This window comes from Leguminivora glycinivorella, chromosome 12, assembly GCF_023078275.1.
Source record: "Leguminivora glycinivorella isolate SPB_JAAS2020 chromosome 12, LegGlyc_1.1, whole genome shotgun sequence".
Taxonomy (NCBI): domain Eukaryota; kingdom Metazoa; phylum Arthropoda; class Insecta; order Lepidoptera; family Tortricidae; genus Leguminivora; species Leguminivora glycinivorella.
Genome location: NC_062982.1, coordinates 9,413,381 through 9,432,402, shown reverse-complemented (window position 1 = coordinate 9,432,402; position 19,022 = coordinate 9,413,381). Strand labels below are relative to the sequence as shown.

General features: G+C 36.2%; 1 protein-coding gene across 3 annotated transcripts in view; it reads left to right on the top strand.

Moving 5' to 3' along the window:
• Positions 1-18,647, top strand: part of LOC125231606 (probable Na(+)/H(+) antiporter nhx-3) — a 114,643-nt gene extending 95,996 nt beyond the window's left edge. The window contains exons 7-20 of one of the 3 annotated variants that reach the window (XM_048137065.1): positions 427-644; positions 3,684-3,767; positions 4,016-4,224; positions 4,519-4,644; positions 4,727-4,884; positions 4,956-5,094; positions 7,167-7,307; positions 9,248-9,314; positions 9,853-9,945; positions 10,863-11,063; positions 12,044-12,097; positions 12,203-12,385; positions 13,016-13,358; positions 15,021-18,647. In XM_048137065.1, coding sequence (XP_047993022.1) covers positions 427-644; positions 3,684-3,767; positions 4,016-4,224; positions 4,519-4,644; positions 4,727-4,884; positions 4,956-5,094; positions 7,167-7,307; positions 9,248-9,314; positions 9,853-9,945; positions 10,863-11,063; positions 12,044-12,097; positions 12,203-12,385; positions 13,016-13,358; positions 15,021-15,213 — 2,209 coding nt within the window. In that variant the 3' untranslated portion in view covers positions 15,214-18,647. Of the gene's footprint in view, positions 1-426; positions 645-3,683; positions 3,768-4,015; positions 4,225-4,518; positions 4,645-4,726; positions 4,885-4,955; positions 5,101-7,166; positions 7,308-9,247; positions 9,315-9,852; positions 9,946-10,862; positions 11,064-12,043; positions 12,098-12,202; positions 12,386-13,015; positions 13,359-15,020 lie in introns of all 3 variants that reach the window. The other 2 variants (XM_048137066.1, XM_048137067.1) reach the window with 2 other exon arrangements.
• The last annotated feature ends 375 nt before the right edge of the window (positions 18,648-19,022 follow it).

Sequence of the window (19,022 nt, the reverse complement as noted above, 5' to 3'; positions counted from 1 at the left end):
GAAGATAACACAAAACAATTTGAATGAATCCATATCGCTTTATTTATTTAATCGTTAAATCGTTATTGCACAAACAAAAAAAACTGTATTAAAGGCGAACTGAATGCTATAAGGCATTCTCTACCAGCCAACCTTCGGGCAAATCAGGGAAATTGTAGGCTTTACGATATTTTTGAAAAATTTTACTAGATATTCTTTACTTACTTACTTACTCCTTGTGTGGGTGAAATTTGGAAGCAAATAATTAACAACCTTCCCGATATTCGATAGAGCCGAAATTTTTCATGCATAATTATGTAAATCGAGTGTCAGTAAATGTATAATCTCAATCAGTATGACGTGTAGGAGCGTGTTCGAACAACGATAAAGACTTGTTGTACTAAAAAATATTTTTTACCAAAAACGAATCTTCCTTTTCTTTTCCAGGATAACATTCTGTGGCATAACAATGAAAAATTACGTCGAAGGCAACATATCGCACAAATCGCACACAACCATAAAGTACACCATGAAGATGCTCTCCTCGTCTTCGGAAACCATCATCTTCATGTTCCTGGGGGTGGCGACGGTGAACAACAACCATGATTGGAACACGTGGTTTGTGCTGTTGACCATCTTGTTTTGCTCAGTGTTTCGGATAATAGGTGAGTACAATAAGAGCAACTTAAAGCGGATGTATTGTGGAATGTGAACGGATCATATTTAATAGTTCTGTCAACGTTATCGTTACCATTATTCGCTTATCTAATCCCATTCATTTGGAGTCGGTCAGCAAGTCTCTTCCATACCTCTCTATCACCCGTCACTTGTTTTCGTTCATGTCATCTCTCACATAGTCCACCTGTTCTTCTGTCAACTTCATATTAAAAGGATTTGAAAATCGGTGAATGCAACTAAATAAAATATATTATTACTAGCTTTTACCCCGGCTTCGCCCGCGTAATAAAAGTATTCTTATTGAAACGTTTACAAAAAATAAGATTTGCATTTGGATCCGTAGGTTTCTTAATTTGTAGGTACATCTGTCCGCGATTATTTCGATTAAGGTAAAGCGGGGCAATTCTCGACTGGGGGGGCCATTGTAACTGATCTATTTGCTGTACGGTCAGCCAAGAACCTTACACTGCTTTTTGGCTGACTGTACCTTACACATATTACTATTGTTTTAAAAGAAATTCTTGCAATGATTGTAGAATTGTTACACAGCGACCACAGCGTAGGTAGTAGGTACGAATATGTATGTATTTTACCTATATAAATATTTATAGTGGGGAAACTTCATACAACCCACATAGCCAGTATCTCGACGCTATGGTCGGTAGCGTAAAAAGTACCTACTTCCTTGCATTATCGCTTACAATTTTTTCCATTTTGCTTATACTTATTGCAAACGTAAACATATAAAAGGCAAGCAAACAACGATCTTCTTACAGCACATTGAATATAATAGTTATCACGGATGCAGGATACTCGCCGATGCCTACTTACTAATCCCTTCCCACTGAGCTACCTGCATTTTACACTGCCTAGATATCGATTGCCGACCGATTATTCCGACCCCAATCCCTATTCTTATCCCCGTCCCTATCTCTATCCTTGTCCTCGTCCCCGTCCCGTCCCTGTCCCCGTCCCTCCCCTATCCTTATCCCCGTCCCCGTCCCGTATTCCTATCCCTATTTCTATCCCTATCCCTATCTATACCTATCGTTATCCCTATCCCTGTCCCTGTCAATGTCCCTGTCCCTGCTGTCCCTGTCCCTGTCCCTGTCCCTGTCCCTGTCCCTGTCCCTGTCCCTGTCCCTGTCCTTGCCCCTGTCAAATTATCATGCTAGGAGGTGAACTTTGAAAAATCCTTTCTTAGTGCTCCTCTTATGGCTATTTTGGATATTTTAACCCTATTGCACTACAACAGGGGAGAAAATTTCTTTTCCACCTCATTAGATTTTAAAATCGTTGTATTTATCGTAATCAGCGACCCGATAAACCATAAAAACGATACCCATATTGTGTTTTTGACTTTACCCCCTTTGCACCCCTTTAGGGGTCAAATTTTCAAAAAACCTGAAACATGTATTTAGTCATATGTCTTTAGGAATCCTCCTGTGAAGTTTCGTATAAAATAGTCAAACTAATCTTGTTTCCCCATACAAACTTTGAACCCCCATTTGAGTCCCTTAGGAGGCGAATTTTGAAAAATCCTTTCTTAGTACTCCTCTACACTATATAAGGAACCTACGTGCCAAATTTGACATCTCTAGGACCAGCGGTTTCGGCTGTGCGTTGATATGTCAGTCAGTCAGTCAATATCTTCTTTTATATATATTTTTGATATTTAAACCCCATTGCACCACAACAGGGGAGAAGGTATTTCACTTCCGCCTCGTTAGATTTTAAAAACGTTTTATTTATCGTGATCAGCGACCCGATAAACCATAAAAACGATACCCATATTGATTTTTTGTGACCAGCGGTTTCGGCTGTGCGTTGATATGTCAGTCAGTCAGTCAGTCAGTCAGTCAGTCAGTCAGTCAGTCAGTCAGTCAGTCAGTCAGTCAGTCAGTCAGCTTCTTGTTTTATATATTTAGATTATGAGCTTATTGTGTCCCACTGCTTGGCAAAGGCCTCCCCCCCTCTTTTTCCATTCCTCTCGGTTTTGTGCGACAACTAACAGTAGTCCCTAATAGTTAACTATTATTAAAAAGTAGTCCCTAATAGTTAACTATTAGGGACTACTTTTTCAGTAGTGTTAAGAAGCTACTTAATAGGACGACTGAATTCAGTAAAGCGTGTGAAGCTTTTAATAGAGATATGTTAGTGAATCGAGATTTCAAGACTATTATATTGTATTATTTAGCACGCAGCACGCAGTGGTAGCCCCTCGAGTCAAATCGAGGATCCGGCAGAACTCGTCGGCGATGGCGGGATAACTTAGACTCCTTTTTGAGAGACTGGTAACGTCAGTTGTCGCACAAAACCGAGAGGAATGGAAAAAGAGGGGGGAGGCCTTTGCCAAGCAGTGGGACACAATAGGCTCATAATCTAAATATATAAAACAAGAAGCTGACTGACTGACTGACTGACTGACTGACTGACTGACATATCAACGCACAGCCGAAACCGCTGGTCCTAGAGATTTCAAATTTGGCACGTAGGTTCCTTATGTAGTGTAGAGGAGCACTAAGAAAGGATGCGAATTTTATTTGATCGGCCGGCTTAACTGGATCTAACCTCAAAGTACGCAACTTAACTAAAATCGCATGCGAGTTCTCATATATTCAACGCAGTTACACTGTAAGACGATTTAGGATTCTGAATTAAGTATGTATGATGTGTGAAGCGCTTTATATATGAAAGCTTTTTATGTCAGGCCAAGTTAAAGATTTTATTTCGTCTCAGAGTTACTGGTCGTAAATTTTATAGCTCCTGCTTAAAAGCCAACTGTGACCGTCATCTACACAAGCAACATTAACAATGTCCTTTCGATATATTTGTGACTTGGTACTTGTTTTATATCTTCTTACTCAATTCTGCAGAAATTAAATCAATGAAAATGTATAGAACGTTTATATGTAATACTAATCAACATTTGAGAGACAATCCAGTACTCAGAATGTTGCCCAAAGGAAACGTTGTCATATTGTCATATTGTCCAGATTTTTACACATTCTTTTGTTTTGTTTCAGGAGTGTACATATTTAGTGCAGTAGCTAATAAGTTTCGATTGCACAAACTGAATAGAGTGGAGAAATTTGTTATGTCTTATGGCGGTAAGTAAAGCAAAATTTATTATTTATCAATCAAAAATCAAATCAAAAATCAAAAACATTTTACTGTATAAATATGGGTACATAAAGATCTTAGGTAACAATGTTGTCTCGCTTTCGCAATATCTTGCCTTACAAAGGCGTACAATATGTATATTACAACACTTACAATCTCCTATGATATCATCATGACATTTATATAAATAACTTCACGAAAAACTTCAAGAGCCTCAAACATTAATCTTTTTCAGGTCTCCGCGGTGCTGTGGCCTTTGCGTTAGTACTATTGATAGATCCTGCAGTTGTGAAACTACAGCCAATGTTCGTGACCACTACGATAGCTGTTATATACTTTACGGTGTTTATACAAGGTATCACCATCAAACCGCTGGTGAAAATGCTTAATGTGAAAACAGCTGAAAAGCGGAAACCTACTATGAATGAAAGGATACATGAAAGGGTAAGTGCCTAAAAATAAGATCAAGTACTCATACTCATACTCATACTCATATTTATTAATAATATCAATTACAGGTCAATCTTACATATTATAATTACAATCACAGAACAATTCGTAAATTTATATAGTACTTGCGGGTAAAGGGTTAGAGGTGTGAACCCTAAAATTCAGGCCCTTATTTCGAGAGAAAACGACGCGATTGTTACCAACTGAAAATTATGTCAATAGTTTAATTTTTAAACCTATTGTTTTTTAAATGTAAACGAAAAGATTATGAATATTCTTATTTTCCAGTTCATGGACCACTTGATGGCGGGTATTGAAGATATTTTAGGTAAACACGGTAACCATCACATTAGGGATAAGTTCAAGAGATTTGATAACAAATTTATACGCCCATTCTTGCTAAGGAATTACCAGGTTTGTTTACTTTCTGAAATAATTACATAAACATAAGTTTTGGAACAGTTTTGAAAGAGTATTTAAGATTTTTTGTTTTTAGGGCCAAGAACCAAAGATATTAGAGACTTATTCAAAGCTCGCAATGAGAGATGCGATAGAATACATGCAAAGAAATGCATCTACCATCGGCAACATTTCTGGAGCGGAATCAATGTCCGCCATATTCAAAAACTACACGAACACAAACTTCAACGGAAGGTAGGCTTTTGATTTCCATGAAAAATGTTACTATATTGTAAATATTTAAAAACAAATGTTTATTGTTTTAGTCCGAGTTTCAGTCAGTTGGATTCGTCTACATGGAACATAGACATGCAGGAATTGGAATATAATCCAAGCAAGAAGGACTTGACGGACGCCAGAATCCACCATTTGCTTGCTGAAGAGTTGTGCAAGCCGTATAGACGTGTATGTGTATGTGGCCTTTTAAGCACCCGTTTGACTAGGCTAAGAACTAAACCCCATGCATCTTTAGCTGTAATTTTAAAATTGTCTTGAAAATGGTCAGCTAGGGTAATAGACACTACTTTAAAATTTAAAGAAGTGAGTTTTGGCAGAGCCATGTATATTATGGATATTTTTTTTGATACTACGTCGGTGGCAAACATGCATACGGTCCGCCTGATGGAAAACGGTCACCGTAACCTATGGACGCCTGCAACTCAAGGAGTGTCACGTGCACGTTGCCAATCTATTAGAAACTTGTACACTACCTTTTGCTGCGTTAAGTACACAGCTAAAAGGAGTGTACAAGTTCTAAGGAGGGTTCGGCTTGCTGACGATTCAAAGGACAATAGACGGAACACATTAGTTCCGTACTTCCTTCCGTCGCTAGTACACCACACCCTCGTTGAGCTCTGGCAGCCTTACTCACCGGCAGGAACACAACACTATGAGAATCTACTTTGGACTGCCAACTCTTTTCTTGTATTTTAAGTAGGTAGTTGATTTTTCTCCTAAACATTTGCTCTGGCTGACGTTACCTATATTGAAGGTAAGTGCTATTGAGGAATGCTTTGCCTAAATATCAGTTTTTTAACTAATCTTACATATTTGCTTAGTATAATAACTAATCTTTGAGTAGTTTATAAGATTTTATAGCTTAGCTATGTAGTTTCAAGATATATTTTGAAGAGCCACATTCAGTAGCTACTTACTAACAGTCATGCTAAACGCACGCCCCAGTTTTTAACTGCCTGCAATACTACCTCTACTACTCAATACATACATACATACAATCACGCCTGTTCCATTACTTAATATACACGTATAACAGGACGATGGTTCGATGGTCGATTTAACTGCAAAATTGTCCATGTTTGAAAATGGCCTAGGAAACTCATCGTCATAATATAAGTCTACACAAAAGACGTAATAATCGCCAGATAAATAATCAATGAATTATGATTTTACAACATTCTCACATAAAACGTATGGTCACAACCGGTGCACACTCCTGTGGTCCTAGTCAAATCAGCTTCTTTTTAAGAACTGTCAAAACGATTTTGAACCACTTGCTAATTCGAATTGAGTGACGTCACGGTCAACTGATTTACTTTATATATTTCCATCTGATTTATAAAATATAAATTGGAGTTAAAAATAACTTCTGTCCCTGTTTTACTTATAATTATCTGATGCTTTATTTCGTGCATGGTAGAAAATATTTTATTTTAAGTACAGTCACGTTGCCTATTTACGCCCGACAGTGACACTTCGCCGTTCATTGCCTGTTCAACAAGGAATGACACTGATTAACAATGTTACTTATCAAACTTACCCCAGGAATAGGCGGGCATTTTCAGAATTTGGGTCCCCCAATTAGCAAAAGTTGTTAACAAAAATGAACTCGCTGTCAGTTTTGTGACGACAATTAAGCATAAAATCTGTCTAAAAATTTACTTTTTTTACATTCTGAATGTAGATTATTAATATTAGCTTAAATTTTATGTGATTAACACAAAAACAATATTTCTATTGAAATTTCATGCTTAATTATCGTCACAAAACTGACAGCGAGTTAATTTTAGTTAACAACTTTCGCTAATTGGGGGGTCCCAAAATCTGAAAATTCTCAGGCACAGAATTGCCACTGCCTGTTGGTAGTCCCAAGAAATATAAAAAAATCTGATTTTGTATTACGTCTTTTGCCAACCTACATCATTGTCCACTCGATACACTGAGCTATAAAAGTGCATAACAACTTTATGAATGAATTTCATTGAATAATACGCATTGAAATTGCCTCAGTTACGAGTGTAACCAGAGAAGACCGTAAAACCTTTAGAAATTGCATAGGTATATACTTACTTGGAAAAATTCGACCCATGCCGCTCTGACCCGAGTTGTGAAAAGATTTCAGATTTCGGATAACGATTGTTTGACCAAACTCTGAGCACCGAAAGCATTGGACACTTTTTCTTTGTATACGTTTCCTTCGGTTTACATTGAATTTGCTGAATTTGTTTATTGCTTTTCAGCATCGTCGTCTAAGCTACAGTCGTCACGCCGTGAACGACCGCGACCTCGGCACGCAGGTTAACTATAAAACGCACATGAACATCCGACGCCTCGTAGGCGACAGGAAACACCACCATAAACGTAGCAAACGGGGGAACAAGGTACGTATTTGTTGTAATTTTGCTTTATAGACAAAACTAGCTTTTGCCCGCGGCTTCGCTCGCGTAAGCCAGCGTTCCCACTTAAGCGTCGCGTGTCTCGGGGCGCGCAACGGACGTCCGCGCCACGCCACCTGAAAGACACAAAAAGTAGCCTTTGTCACTCTCCATTCCTTCAACTATCTCCACTTCAAAAATCACGTCAATTCGTCGCTCCGTTTTGCTGTGAAAGACGGACAAACAATCAGACACACACTTTCCCATTTATAATTATTAGTATGGATTATATTATCGATATTATCGATATCACGACGCGAACAAGGTATACCTACTCGTATACTAAGACAAAGAAACCCCAAAATAACGTTACGTAAGTAAGTAAGTAGGCACCTAAGTATTCTAAGTATTTCCGCAAGGTGAGCTTGACCCATATTCGACAAAAAGTAGCCTATATCACTTTCCATTCCTTCAACTATCTCCACTTCAAAAATAACAACCTGTATAGTACAAATAGCAGAATAAGCATCCAAATGTCACCTACCACCTAAGACGCTAATGTATGTACCTACTTATTCTTTGCAAATAAACTTACTTACTTACTTATAACGTCAATTCTTCGCTCCGTTTTGGCGTGAAAGACGGACAAACAATCAGACACACACTTTCCCATTTATAATTATTAGTATGGATTATATTATCGATAATATCGATATTATCGATATCACGACGCGAACAGGGTATACCTACTCGTATACTAAGACAAAGAAACCCCAAAATAACGTTACGTAAGTAAGTAAGTAGGCACCTAAGTATCCTAAGTATTTCCGCAAGGTGAGCTTGACCCATATTCGTAGAATATAGATAGGTAGGTCAGGAAGGTGGTTACGGGCATTATGAATTATGTTGGAAGAGAATAGCTCCCCAGTCAGGCTCACTTATTCAGAGAATATGATACCTATTTATAAGCTGGAACTAATTTACTATATGTAGATTTTTTGTGCTACTGTGCGGAAGGACAAATTAATTAAATGCGTGGGTTCCCTTATATTCCAATTAGGTATTCCACGATCGCACAGTCTAGTGCTTTACAAACTCGAATCCGATCACGATCCTCGTCAGAAGAAAATATAAAAAAAAATAAAGCGAGAAGAGTAGTCTTCCCATGGAGAATTTAAATTGAGTACCTTTTCTACTCTTCGCGCCTCTGCTCTTTAGTAGAACTAAGTTAGTAGGTACCTAATGATGTGCAAATTGCAACTTTCGAAATAGTACATTACGATACAAGTGCGTAAAAAAGTAAGTTCGAAACGAGTGGCGATAAATTAAAACACGACCGAAGGGAGTGTTTTAAATCGACACGAGTTACGAATTTCCTTTTCGCACGTGTATCGTACGACATTTTTCAGTACAGATGGCACTCCGAAGTTTCGACCTGGCATATAATGAACCACTTCTCGCACTAGTGCGTAAAAAAAATACCATCTGTACTGAAAAAAAATAAAAAGTTCTTTGCAACTTTCGAAAAAAAAAACATCAGAAATTTTTCTATGTTGAAAATTTCGCAATTATGGAAATTTGCCGTCGGCACAATAGCACTCTTCAGTATACAAATATAGAGGTATAATCTAATACTCGTATATAAAATTAAAGGAACGCCTGAGAGGTTATTTCCAACATCGTAAATCGTTTTCTACTTCTTTGTTGCTCTTATTCGATTTTTACGACACCCGCGAGAGTAAAGGGGGTGGTGAAATTCTTGACCCGTCACCAAAAGGTAGAAAAACCGAGAATGTTTCCTGTGAACTTTGCAATAGGTAGGTCGAGCGGCTCACTCTTCCCACTGATCATAACATTCATAACTTTAAACAAAGCAAATAAAGAACTTAAACTAGAAATGTTTAAGTTCAAGTTCTTTATATACCTATATGTTTGTTTTTTTTCAGGATGGCAAAAACCATGTCACTTTCCCTGAATTCCAGCAAAATGGTTCCGCTAAACAATTCACGCACGGTAAAAAAAAGTATTATAGATTAGGTACTTATTTTTTACTTTATTACTATCACGAGTGTCGATCGCATGCACGTGTGGGTTATAACTATTTGTTTTTATTTCTTTTTAGTTATTTGAACACGCATAGACCTATAAAATTCAACCATTATTTTTCTTATTTGCTGAGCACAGATGCTTAGTTATTACATTAGATATAAACTTTATTGTCAATCAACCATTAGACATAAAAGTAAAATTCCTTTATAACTGTACTTTATACGTAAATTGAATAAATTCTTATAGGTACATTATCACTCGTGCACAATATTTCTTATTAGCGCCACATTTTGTTTGTATAGCATGCAATATTTGTAGTGTACATACCTACACCCGATTAAAACCACACATTATAAATAGCAATTTTGATAAATATTAAATTTTAAATAATCGCTCACTTTGCAACAATTCAGTCATTAGAAGTTTATTAAGTTTAAACTTTTCGTTTTGTCGAAAATGAAAATGACAGCTGGCCGTGAGTGAATGAAATGAATGATTACAGATTACATAGACGAGGTGCTGCAGGAGGACGACGACCGGGAGCCGCGACGCGACGGCGACGACGGCGGTATTACATTCACTGCCAAATCCCCGCGTAGGTATTCTGCATGAACTCACTTGCACTCACACGTTTGGATTTGAAAATGGAAACTTTTATTGGCGATCTTATCTTATTTTGCCTCGAATTCATCAAAGTAAACAAACAATTTGTAGAATGCTTCGCAATGCTTAAATTTTATCACGTGAAGTTGTTCCATAAAAACAGCTTATAGTTTTACTTTAACGACAGAAGTGTCAAACATCAATGTTTCAGATTTTTATACATTGTAGCCAATGCCCAATAGTCTGTCCGCGAAGTAACCTTTTATAATCTACGCGTAATATTTTCGAGGATTGAGAAAAAGGAAAGGGTTGAACCGCTTTGAACCCCTAGGTTTCCGGGTCACCCTGAAGGGTGAGCGACAGCTGTTTGAATTCAAGGCGAAGTAGGATCGCAACGTTTTGCATACATAATATGTATTCAACAAATGAAGTTACTTCACATTCAAATCCGAACACTCTTTTTAATGTTGTTGAAAAATGTATATTTACGATTTGTTTCGCACTTTGTCGTGAGTTTTAACAAAGTAATATAATGTGACTAACAGATTATTTAAACAAGGTATAATTTTATTTGCTGGGCCCTTACTAATCCTTAATTTGACATGGCTATACCTAACCTTCTGTGAGAATGTGCTGACGTATTTGTGGTGGCATGTTTCGATACTGCATTTGATTTACTCTTCCATTTATTTAATGTACTTAATTTTTTGGTTAACAACTACTTAAACATGACGAAGTTTGGTCGATCTGCCACAAATACCGCTGCTCGCTAGCATCATTGACAGTGCGCTAGCTCCAACTTCCACTACTCCGTTTCTGCTTGTTTAATTGTGTTTGATTGTCGTTTTCTTCCCTTCTGGCAACTTCATGTGGCACCGAAATAATCCTCCCTCAACTGGGTATAATCAGCTGGATATAAAGAAGTGAGCCCGACGTCCTCGCATAAAGAGAACAGTAGCTCACTTATTAACCAGCTGGCTAACCTACCCGGGTTCAACCCGCTGAAAGCGAGGATAGTCAAGCAGTACGCTAAAACGCCTGAGGAGATATTGCCTACAGCAGTTGAGAAATCCTTACCGTGGAGAAGGGATCGATCCACGTACAACTTCGGTATGTTTTATAGAGGACACTTATTCAAAATTTCGTGTTTTAAACCGTCTATTTTCTGTTTGATTAAAAGTATTAACCATACGTTATTTGGTTTGTTAATTAGTAGAGTACGATGATTTTTATTTCCCAGTTATTAGTCTTAATAAACAAGATCTGTAACTAAAGTGATTGTCATGCAGACCTATCTGATCTAAATACTTTTGATCATACGGTAAATCATTCAACGATTTATTGCATGGCATATATCTATTACACAATAGTTCTGTTATTTTACCTAATCTACTACAGTATATTAGTTTATATTTTTATAGTTAGGTGGGTATTTATTATTATTTTATGTTATTGCTATTTATATGTGTACTACTGTAAACATAAAATCCCATAATTACAGCCCCGACACTTAAGCTAGATAGTTCGCCAGATACATCGACGATGTTATTCGGGAATGTGGAGTCTTAGTTTTTTTAATATGTCATTTAGAATCACAAAATCTTAACCATACGTACCAATGCATTGTACCGAACCGTCTAAGCAAAGTGAAGGTCCTATTTTTACCTACATGTGGCAATTGCAATTCAAGTACTTTGCATGTGTAGTGCAACACGAAGCTTTACTCATAATAATGTATGTCTTAGTATGTATATTAATTAACTTTCAAATTTCAAATATATACTTTCTTTACATATATAAAATTTGTTCCATACGACTACAATATTGATTAACTACATTTCGTAAACTTCCTATCCTATAAACCTATCTATCTACTATGTAAATAATGCTAATAACTTAAGTTACATACACTTATGTAAACTTATTTAAATATGAAAATAATAATAACCGTAGATAACGGTTGTTACCAAAATACCTATTGCATGTAAATAGATTTAAATTTAATCAACAATGCTGTTTTTTAGCTTCATTATTATTGTTCATAGTTTATATAGTGCAAAGTTTTGTTAAACTGTTATAAATATTTTCAGTACCAAACGAGGATATTTTAGAGGAAGATGAAAGAAGAATGTCAGATGATAATGGTACGAAAAAACGTAAACAAAAATTATAATGGAATTAATAATTTTAGGCCTATATTTTAAAATATACTTATATTATGTCAATGCCAATAATTGTGACTATTTCAGATACATATATGATAGTAGCGGATCAAGCACGTGTGGCAACTCCCACGGCAACGGAAACCATGTTGCCATGGAAACGAGAGGAGGGAGAGGGTTATTCTGGCGCTCTAAAACAATCCGAATTTCCTTCTTGGGCATCGAATAAAGAATACTTGGCATATAGCTCGCCTTCAGCAACATTTTTAGGTGAGCCTAAATTTAAAAATGTTACGTTTTAGGTTGTCAAACAATTATTTCCATTAATTATTATTTATGATCTGTCACTTGTTAGACGCACTTTGCGTCCGTTATGGTGGTATATTTTTGAATTGAGCTATAAAATATAAATGCAACAAAATAATTTAGAATTGTTTGCTTTTTACCAATTTAAAAATTTTATTCTATGGAGAGTTAAATATTAAATATTCCGGGCAAAACTTTATATAAGTAATAACAATAATTTCACACCATGTGCTCCGTTACTCTAGTATTATTTGAACCTTATAAGTATTTCATGTTAGTTGCACGTGGTATCTACCTATTGTAGTGACTCATAGTTTAACCATACGAACATCATATCATTAAGAACTTATTACTTAGTGCTTAGTTCATAACGGTACATTATGCATTTTGTGGTTGTACATTATATACTTACACGTGTATTATTTATTGAATATAACAATTCAATCCAAATACATCACGTCCTGCACTGTATCGTATTTACATAATGTATTATAATTGTATTGATACTTATCTACTTAGCTTTAGATATACCAACATATTCTCATTTGATTGTTTTCTCTTTCCTCCCTCCTCATCATCATTCATGCACATCAGGTGGTATAGAGAAGCCAAAACATCCAAAATCTATCATAGGTTTATTCCGAAGAGAAAGCTCAAGTTCGACCCAGGCTGGAGACGCAGTTATGTCGGACTCTGAAGGAAATAAGCCGGAGTGCTCAAAGGGAGAGAGCTCTTCTTATAAAGACACGTTTAATCATCCAAGACAAGGACCTAGTATGCTGTCGAAAAGAAGTACTAGCCTTGGAGGGCCGTCAGTGCTTCTGATGGAGGATGTGGCACACTCTGACCCACTGGGCGCATCCACTCGCCCTGCGAGCATCATGCAAGGGCCTCATCGTGGCCAGTGCCGGAGGGGATCCATGTTGGAATTAACTGGGTACGTATAGGTTTTTTCATTTTTATATTTTATAGCGCCGCATATCGCATGCTCTCACCATCTTTACGCTGATGATTTACAATTGTACACTCACAGTAGCATTGACGATTTGGATTGTGCCATAACGAAAATTAACGAGGACTTGCATCGCATCTGTGTTTGGTCTCGGAGTTTTGGTATTTCGGTTAATCCGTCCAAATGCCAGGCCATTATATTAGGAAGCCCCCGTTTACTCTCTACGGCTGACCTTACTCACTTGTCTCCTATTGTGTATGAAAACATACCTGTACCACTGGCATCGCAAGTGAGGAACCTTGGGTTGATTTTTGACAGCGGCCTGACGTGGGAGCCGCAGGTTTCTGACATATGTCATCGGGTCACCAATACACTTAGAGCTTTATACCGGTTTAAAAATTTCCTTCCTATCTGCACTAAGGTTTTACTTGTTCAAGCTCACGTATTACCTATTGTAGATTATGCTGATGTGTGTTACACGAATATCACAGAAGTGTCTCTAAACAGACTAGATCGGCTTCTTAATAACGGGATACGTTTTATTTTCGGACTTCGTAAATATGACCACATATCTGCATATCGCCGTCGACTGAACTGGGTTCCTGTCCGGGAACGGAGGTCCTTGCGAATTCTCTCCACATTATACTCTGTGTTATTTGACCCGTGTGCGCCAGACTATCTCAGATCTAGGTTTAATTTCATAACCGCCCGAACAGGTTGCACTCTTCGCGAATCCCGTAGTCTCAAGCTTGCAGTTCCTTCTCACCGTACTGGATTTGTCTCTAACTCCTTTACCGTTCAGGCGATCCGGCTTTGGAATGATCTTCCGCTTGAGATCAGAAAGGCGCAAACTAAGCTCTCATTTAAGCGCATGTTGCGCAAGCATTTTTTTGACAAGCTCACTGGTTAATTTGTTTATCATAGGCATAGTATTCTTTGCACTGGGTACCTAAAATATGTAGTATATATATATATATATATATATATATATATATATATATATATATATATATATGTGTGTATAGTTTATTATTGACAATATGTATTATTTGCTACATTTATGTTTCATTTTCAGTTACCTTTTTTTTTTTAAGCCTGCACCCACTACTCTTTCTGTTTAGCCTGTTGGTTGACTGGTAGAGAATGTCTTTAGGCATTAAGTCCGCCATTTGTACTTTATTTGTTATATTGTGCAATAAAGTTTAAATAAATAAATAAATAAATATTTTTCCTGAAGTGATGAATAATAATTGTTAATCATTAATAGATTAATTCAGGAACATATCATACATTCTGTAGCTTTTAATGTCCTCTTTCATTGCCCTTTGTTTAATTGAACCTCCATATCTGCGCATACGAATAAAATACTTTTTTTTAATTAGCCCGTTTAGTGCCCCCGCTGCTGGGCAAAGGCCTCTCCCCTTGATTTCCACAACTCCCTCTGGTGTGCTTTTTCCGGCCAGTCACTCATAAAAGTGTCCAAGTCGTCCCGCACTCTTCGCCTAGGCCTGCCACGTCCCCGCTTCTTTGTCGACATCCACTTGATGGTTATATTAACCCACCTATCCTGATGCATACGGCAGAAGTGGCCTGCAATAAAAAAACTACTTACGGTAAAAAAAATAATGGATCCCTAAAACGTTTCAGGTCAATGTCCCGCGACGCAATTACGGAAGAAAAGTGCAGCAAATCGCTACCCGAGAGTGAACGAATGGGCGTGCGGCGACTTCCACTAGGCCAACAAAGCCTGCCGCGCGAGCCCTTCATCCGTCAACTTACAATGGCCTCAAACCTTCTAACTAGTTCATCAGACTCCGACTCCTCCGACGACGGCACCTGAGTGCGCCGCCGTGGTGACCACGATCGGTTGCCACTTCTTAAATACAAGACACTTGAATGAGTGAATAAAACTCATCACATCTTACCTTATCTGTGCTGTGACTATGTGGTGTAAAAAGTAAGATTTAGGACGCGCGTTAAAACCAATGTATATTTTTATGAAAGCGTTATTGTATAGCTACTTTATGTAGATAAATGCTGTGTATTTAAATTATATTCTCTATACTTTACAATAGCTTACAATAAACAAATATTGAATGTACTGCTGGAAATATGACAAAATACCTGTGTAAATAAATACCTCATCATACCTATCATAATAATATCTAGGTGAACAGTACCTATTGCCTCAAAACTACAGGATGTTTGTCAGACGACTCTACTTCCATAATCCTATTTTTTACTAGAGCGTACGAAGGATTCAATTTATAGTTAACTATCATTAGAATTAGATCCATATAAATTTGAAAGAGATGTCCCCCGTATATTTTCTAAGAATTTTAGACAGTGTAGGGTATCCAGTCATCCTAATGCTTTATTTAGTATTACAAGTCTTTAAAGACCTAGTTTACTTTAAATTTAAACATAAACAATACTGTAGGATACGGGAGTAGACAATGTAGCCGTCATTTTCAAATTACAATCAGACGGAAGTTATAAAGGCGTGGTCATCTTAAGACAGATTTTGTAAAACTTTTGCTGTAAACATCTACTATTATTGTAAATATTAGACATAAGCATTTAATGCTGTGATTGTAAAACAAAGATTCGCGCTAATTGAAATAAATTTCTTCTCACACCCCAAAGGTATGTAACTTTAGGTATTACAGTTACCTACTGTAGGATTTTGACGGTTGTATTAGGCAGGCAACAGACGAGTCTTAATTTTCATAATCTTAAAAAAAAATTGTATTCAAACTGACACTGACAGATCTGTCAGTGTCAGTTTGAACTGTCAATTTGCATACAATTTTTTTTTAAGATTATGAATTTTTAAGACTGTCTGTTGCCGGCCTTATTCTGTTCGTTATCCAGTTTGTAATTTATAAATACCCATGTACTTACTAATAATATAATTAGATAAAATAACTCCTGTGGGTACATGATATATATAGTTTAACAAAATAAAAAATAATTATTTTCAAATCCTGTTAATACGAATTTGTATTAACTTTTTAAGGAATGGAGTGTAGGAAAATAATGAATGGGGCCAATGTTACCAGTGTTACCACTACGGCTCTATTAAGTGACTTTTAAAAATGGTTCCGGCAAAGGAAAGGAAAGACCTGGAAAAGTTAAAACTGATTTTTGAAGAAAATAAATTCATAGTGCGATTGATGACATACGATTTTTCCTGATTGTTTATTTGTAAAGATGTTATAATTTGTGTGTTTTGTCAATTAACATTTTTGAGTTGAGGTGAAACTTAGGTGTAAAAACTCAATATTTAGTTATAGAAAACCGTTCTACGTTACAAACTGATAAGGAATCGCCCTTATGTTAAGTGGGACCTTTGATTAGACTTCAACACTTCAATATATTTAGAGTTCCTCGTACCTGCAAAACTTTGATCACGGACGGAACACCTACGGAATCAGTTCAGTCTTGAAAATCGGTAATTGAAGTATGTTTTATATCATTCCAAAACTTGGACAGTATGAACCAAAAATGAAATAGGATTGAATTCTGTACTTACTTATAGTTAGACATTTTTTTGTAAAGTATACCTACTGTTAAATTGTTATTTAGATGCTTAACTATTTAATATAAAATTAACTGTATCTAACAGATGTAGCCCAGTTAATGGCTTAACTTTTATAGAACTATTATAGTTTTTCTTTTAGGGTGCATTGGGATAATTTCGAAAGTCACATTAAAATCACCATTATTTCCATCATATCAAGATTCCCCCTTCGAAAGTACCCGAGCATTTCTGTGCTTCGAAATTACCCCAATGCACTCCTTGTTTAGATTAATTTAAATCTAGTAAAATCCTACGTGTTATTAGAAAGATGACTCATTGACTGGGTTAATTCACAAAAATGGCATTTTGTAAATTGTATGTAGTTCTTACTTAAGTAAATTAGTACAATAATAGCGGTTAAATACTAAATGAACCTATTCATCTTTAAATAATACACTTTTTGCTGATTTATTTTTTGTATTTTGTTTATGTGCATGCATTTACACTTTTAGTTTATTTATTCTAAGAAGCTAATGCACTATTAAACTGTGCGTTTTGTAACAACTTCTAAGAGTCAGCTTTAAAAATCTGCTATTGATTTGAGATTGACATGATATCATGAATTATCAAATCCATATCAAATTAACATCTTTTTTGCCTGAATCTTGATTGCGTCGTTTGAACGGGTAATTGAAGATTGAAGTTGGTTCTTGTTTGTAATTTATTTTAGTAGAAATAGTAGATTCCATATTTTCTTCATCGTTATGAAATATTTTGCAAGATTTCACTCCTGTTTTAATGTATTCATTTGAGTGTTGTAAATAATCGTATTAAATGTATGACTGACATTTTCAACTGTGTGTAAGAGAACAATGAACGTTCATGCTATAATATGTTACCTACATGAAATATTAAAGTAAAGCAAGTTCGGGCTCGTCGCCACTTGCAATGGGGCCCAATATCGGGATATGAAGACTTTGGCATTGCAAGAAGGGGGTTTTAATTTCGAATCATGAACTGTGCTCTGTTTTCTGAGTCACAAAATGTTGGACCCAATTAAAAATACTCCAATATCGATGTAAAAAAAATGTTGGAATGCAAAAATAACAGCCTCATGTCCAAAACACTTATGGTCCTTGTTGATCTACGTAATAAGCCCTACAGGCTGACTTCGTGAAATGCAGAAGTAATCGGCATAGATGTTACCTCTAAGAAAATTGTAGGACTACGCCCCTAATTTTCAAGAACAGAATTATGTGTTTTAATTACAGGATTAGGTACCAATTTTAAAATGAAAATTCATTCGTATGTGAATGGCTTTTATCTGAAAGGTCAACACCACTCACGACACGTGGTAAAAATGCGATAATCTTAACACATCAGTGAATTAATCATAAGTGATAATTGTAACAATGTAGATAACATCGACAATAGTGTAGTGTACTCGTTTCACGACTGATTGAGTTGTTTAAATGTGAACGTTGTTCTTACGTGTTTAGTAGTTAGTGAATTATAGTAACAAAATCAATTGAGTTTAATTATGATTAAATTACTGCGACCGTAAATCAATTTGAGATTAAAATTAACATATTCATGTTTCAGATTTACGCAGTAATCATGTTTTATTATGGTCTATGAAATATGGTGTGTCAATTGAAAACATAATAGTGCCTAGGCTTAAATCTACACCGCTCATTGTTTAAATTGTTAAAAAATAGTGGATCATGTAAAAAATAAAGATTATGACTGGATTTTGTTGTTTCATTCAAATAAAATGTATTATGTTATCTTTTTGTTTATATTATATTATGTTAGCTCTTTTAATTTGACAGTGCATTATGGCCAATTGCTATAAACTGTAATTAGAGATGGGCCGAATATAGACTTTGCCGAATACGAATATTCGGGCGAACATTCGGTTCAGCTCTTACCGAACCGAACATTCGGCCGAATATTCGGTTACGCCGTATTTTTAAAGCGGATGTTAAGATTAAAACTAGGTGTTAAATGATTGATAATGGTTACATATAAGTATGTTACTACACTACAACTATGTTCTTATGATTTAGTGGATAACTAAAACTTAGTTAAAACAACTCTGAACTCTTCTCAACTCTTAAACTACG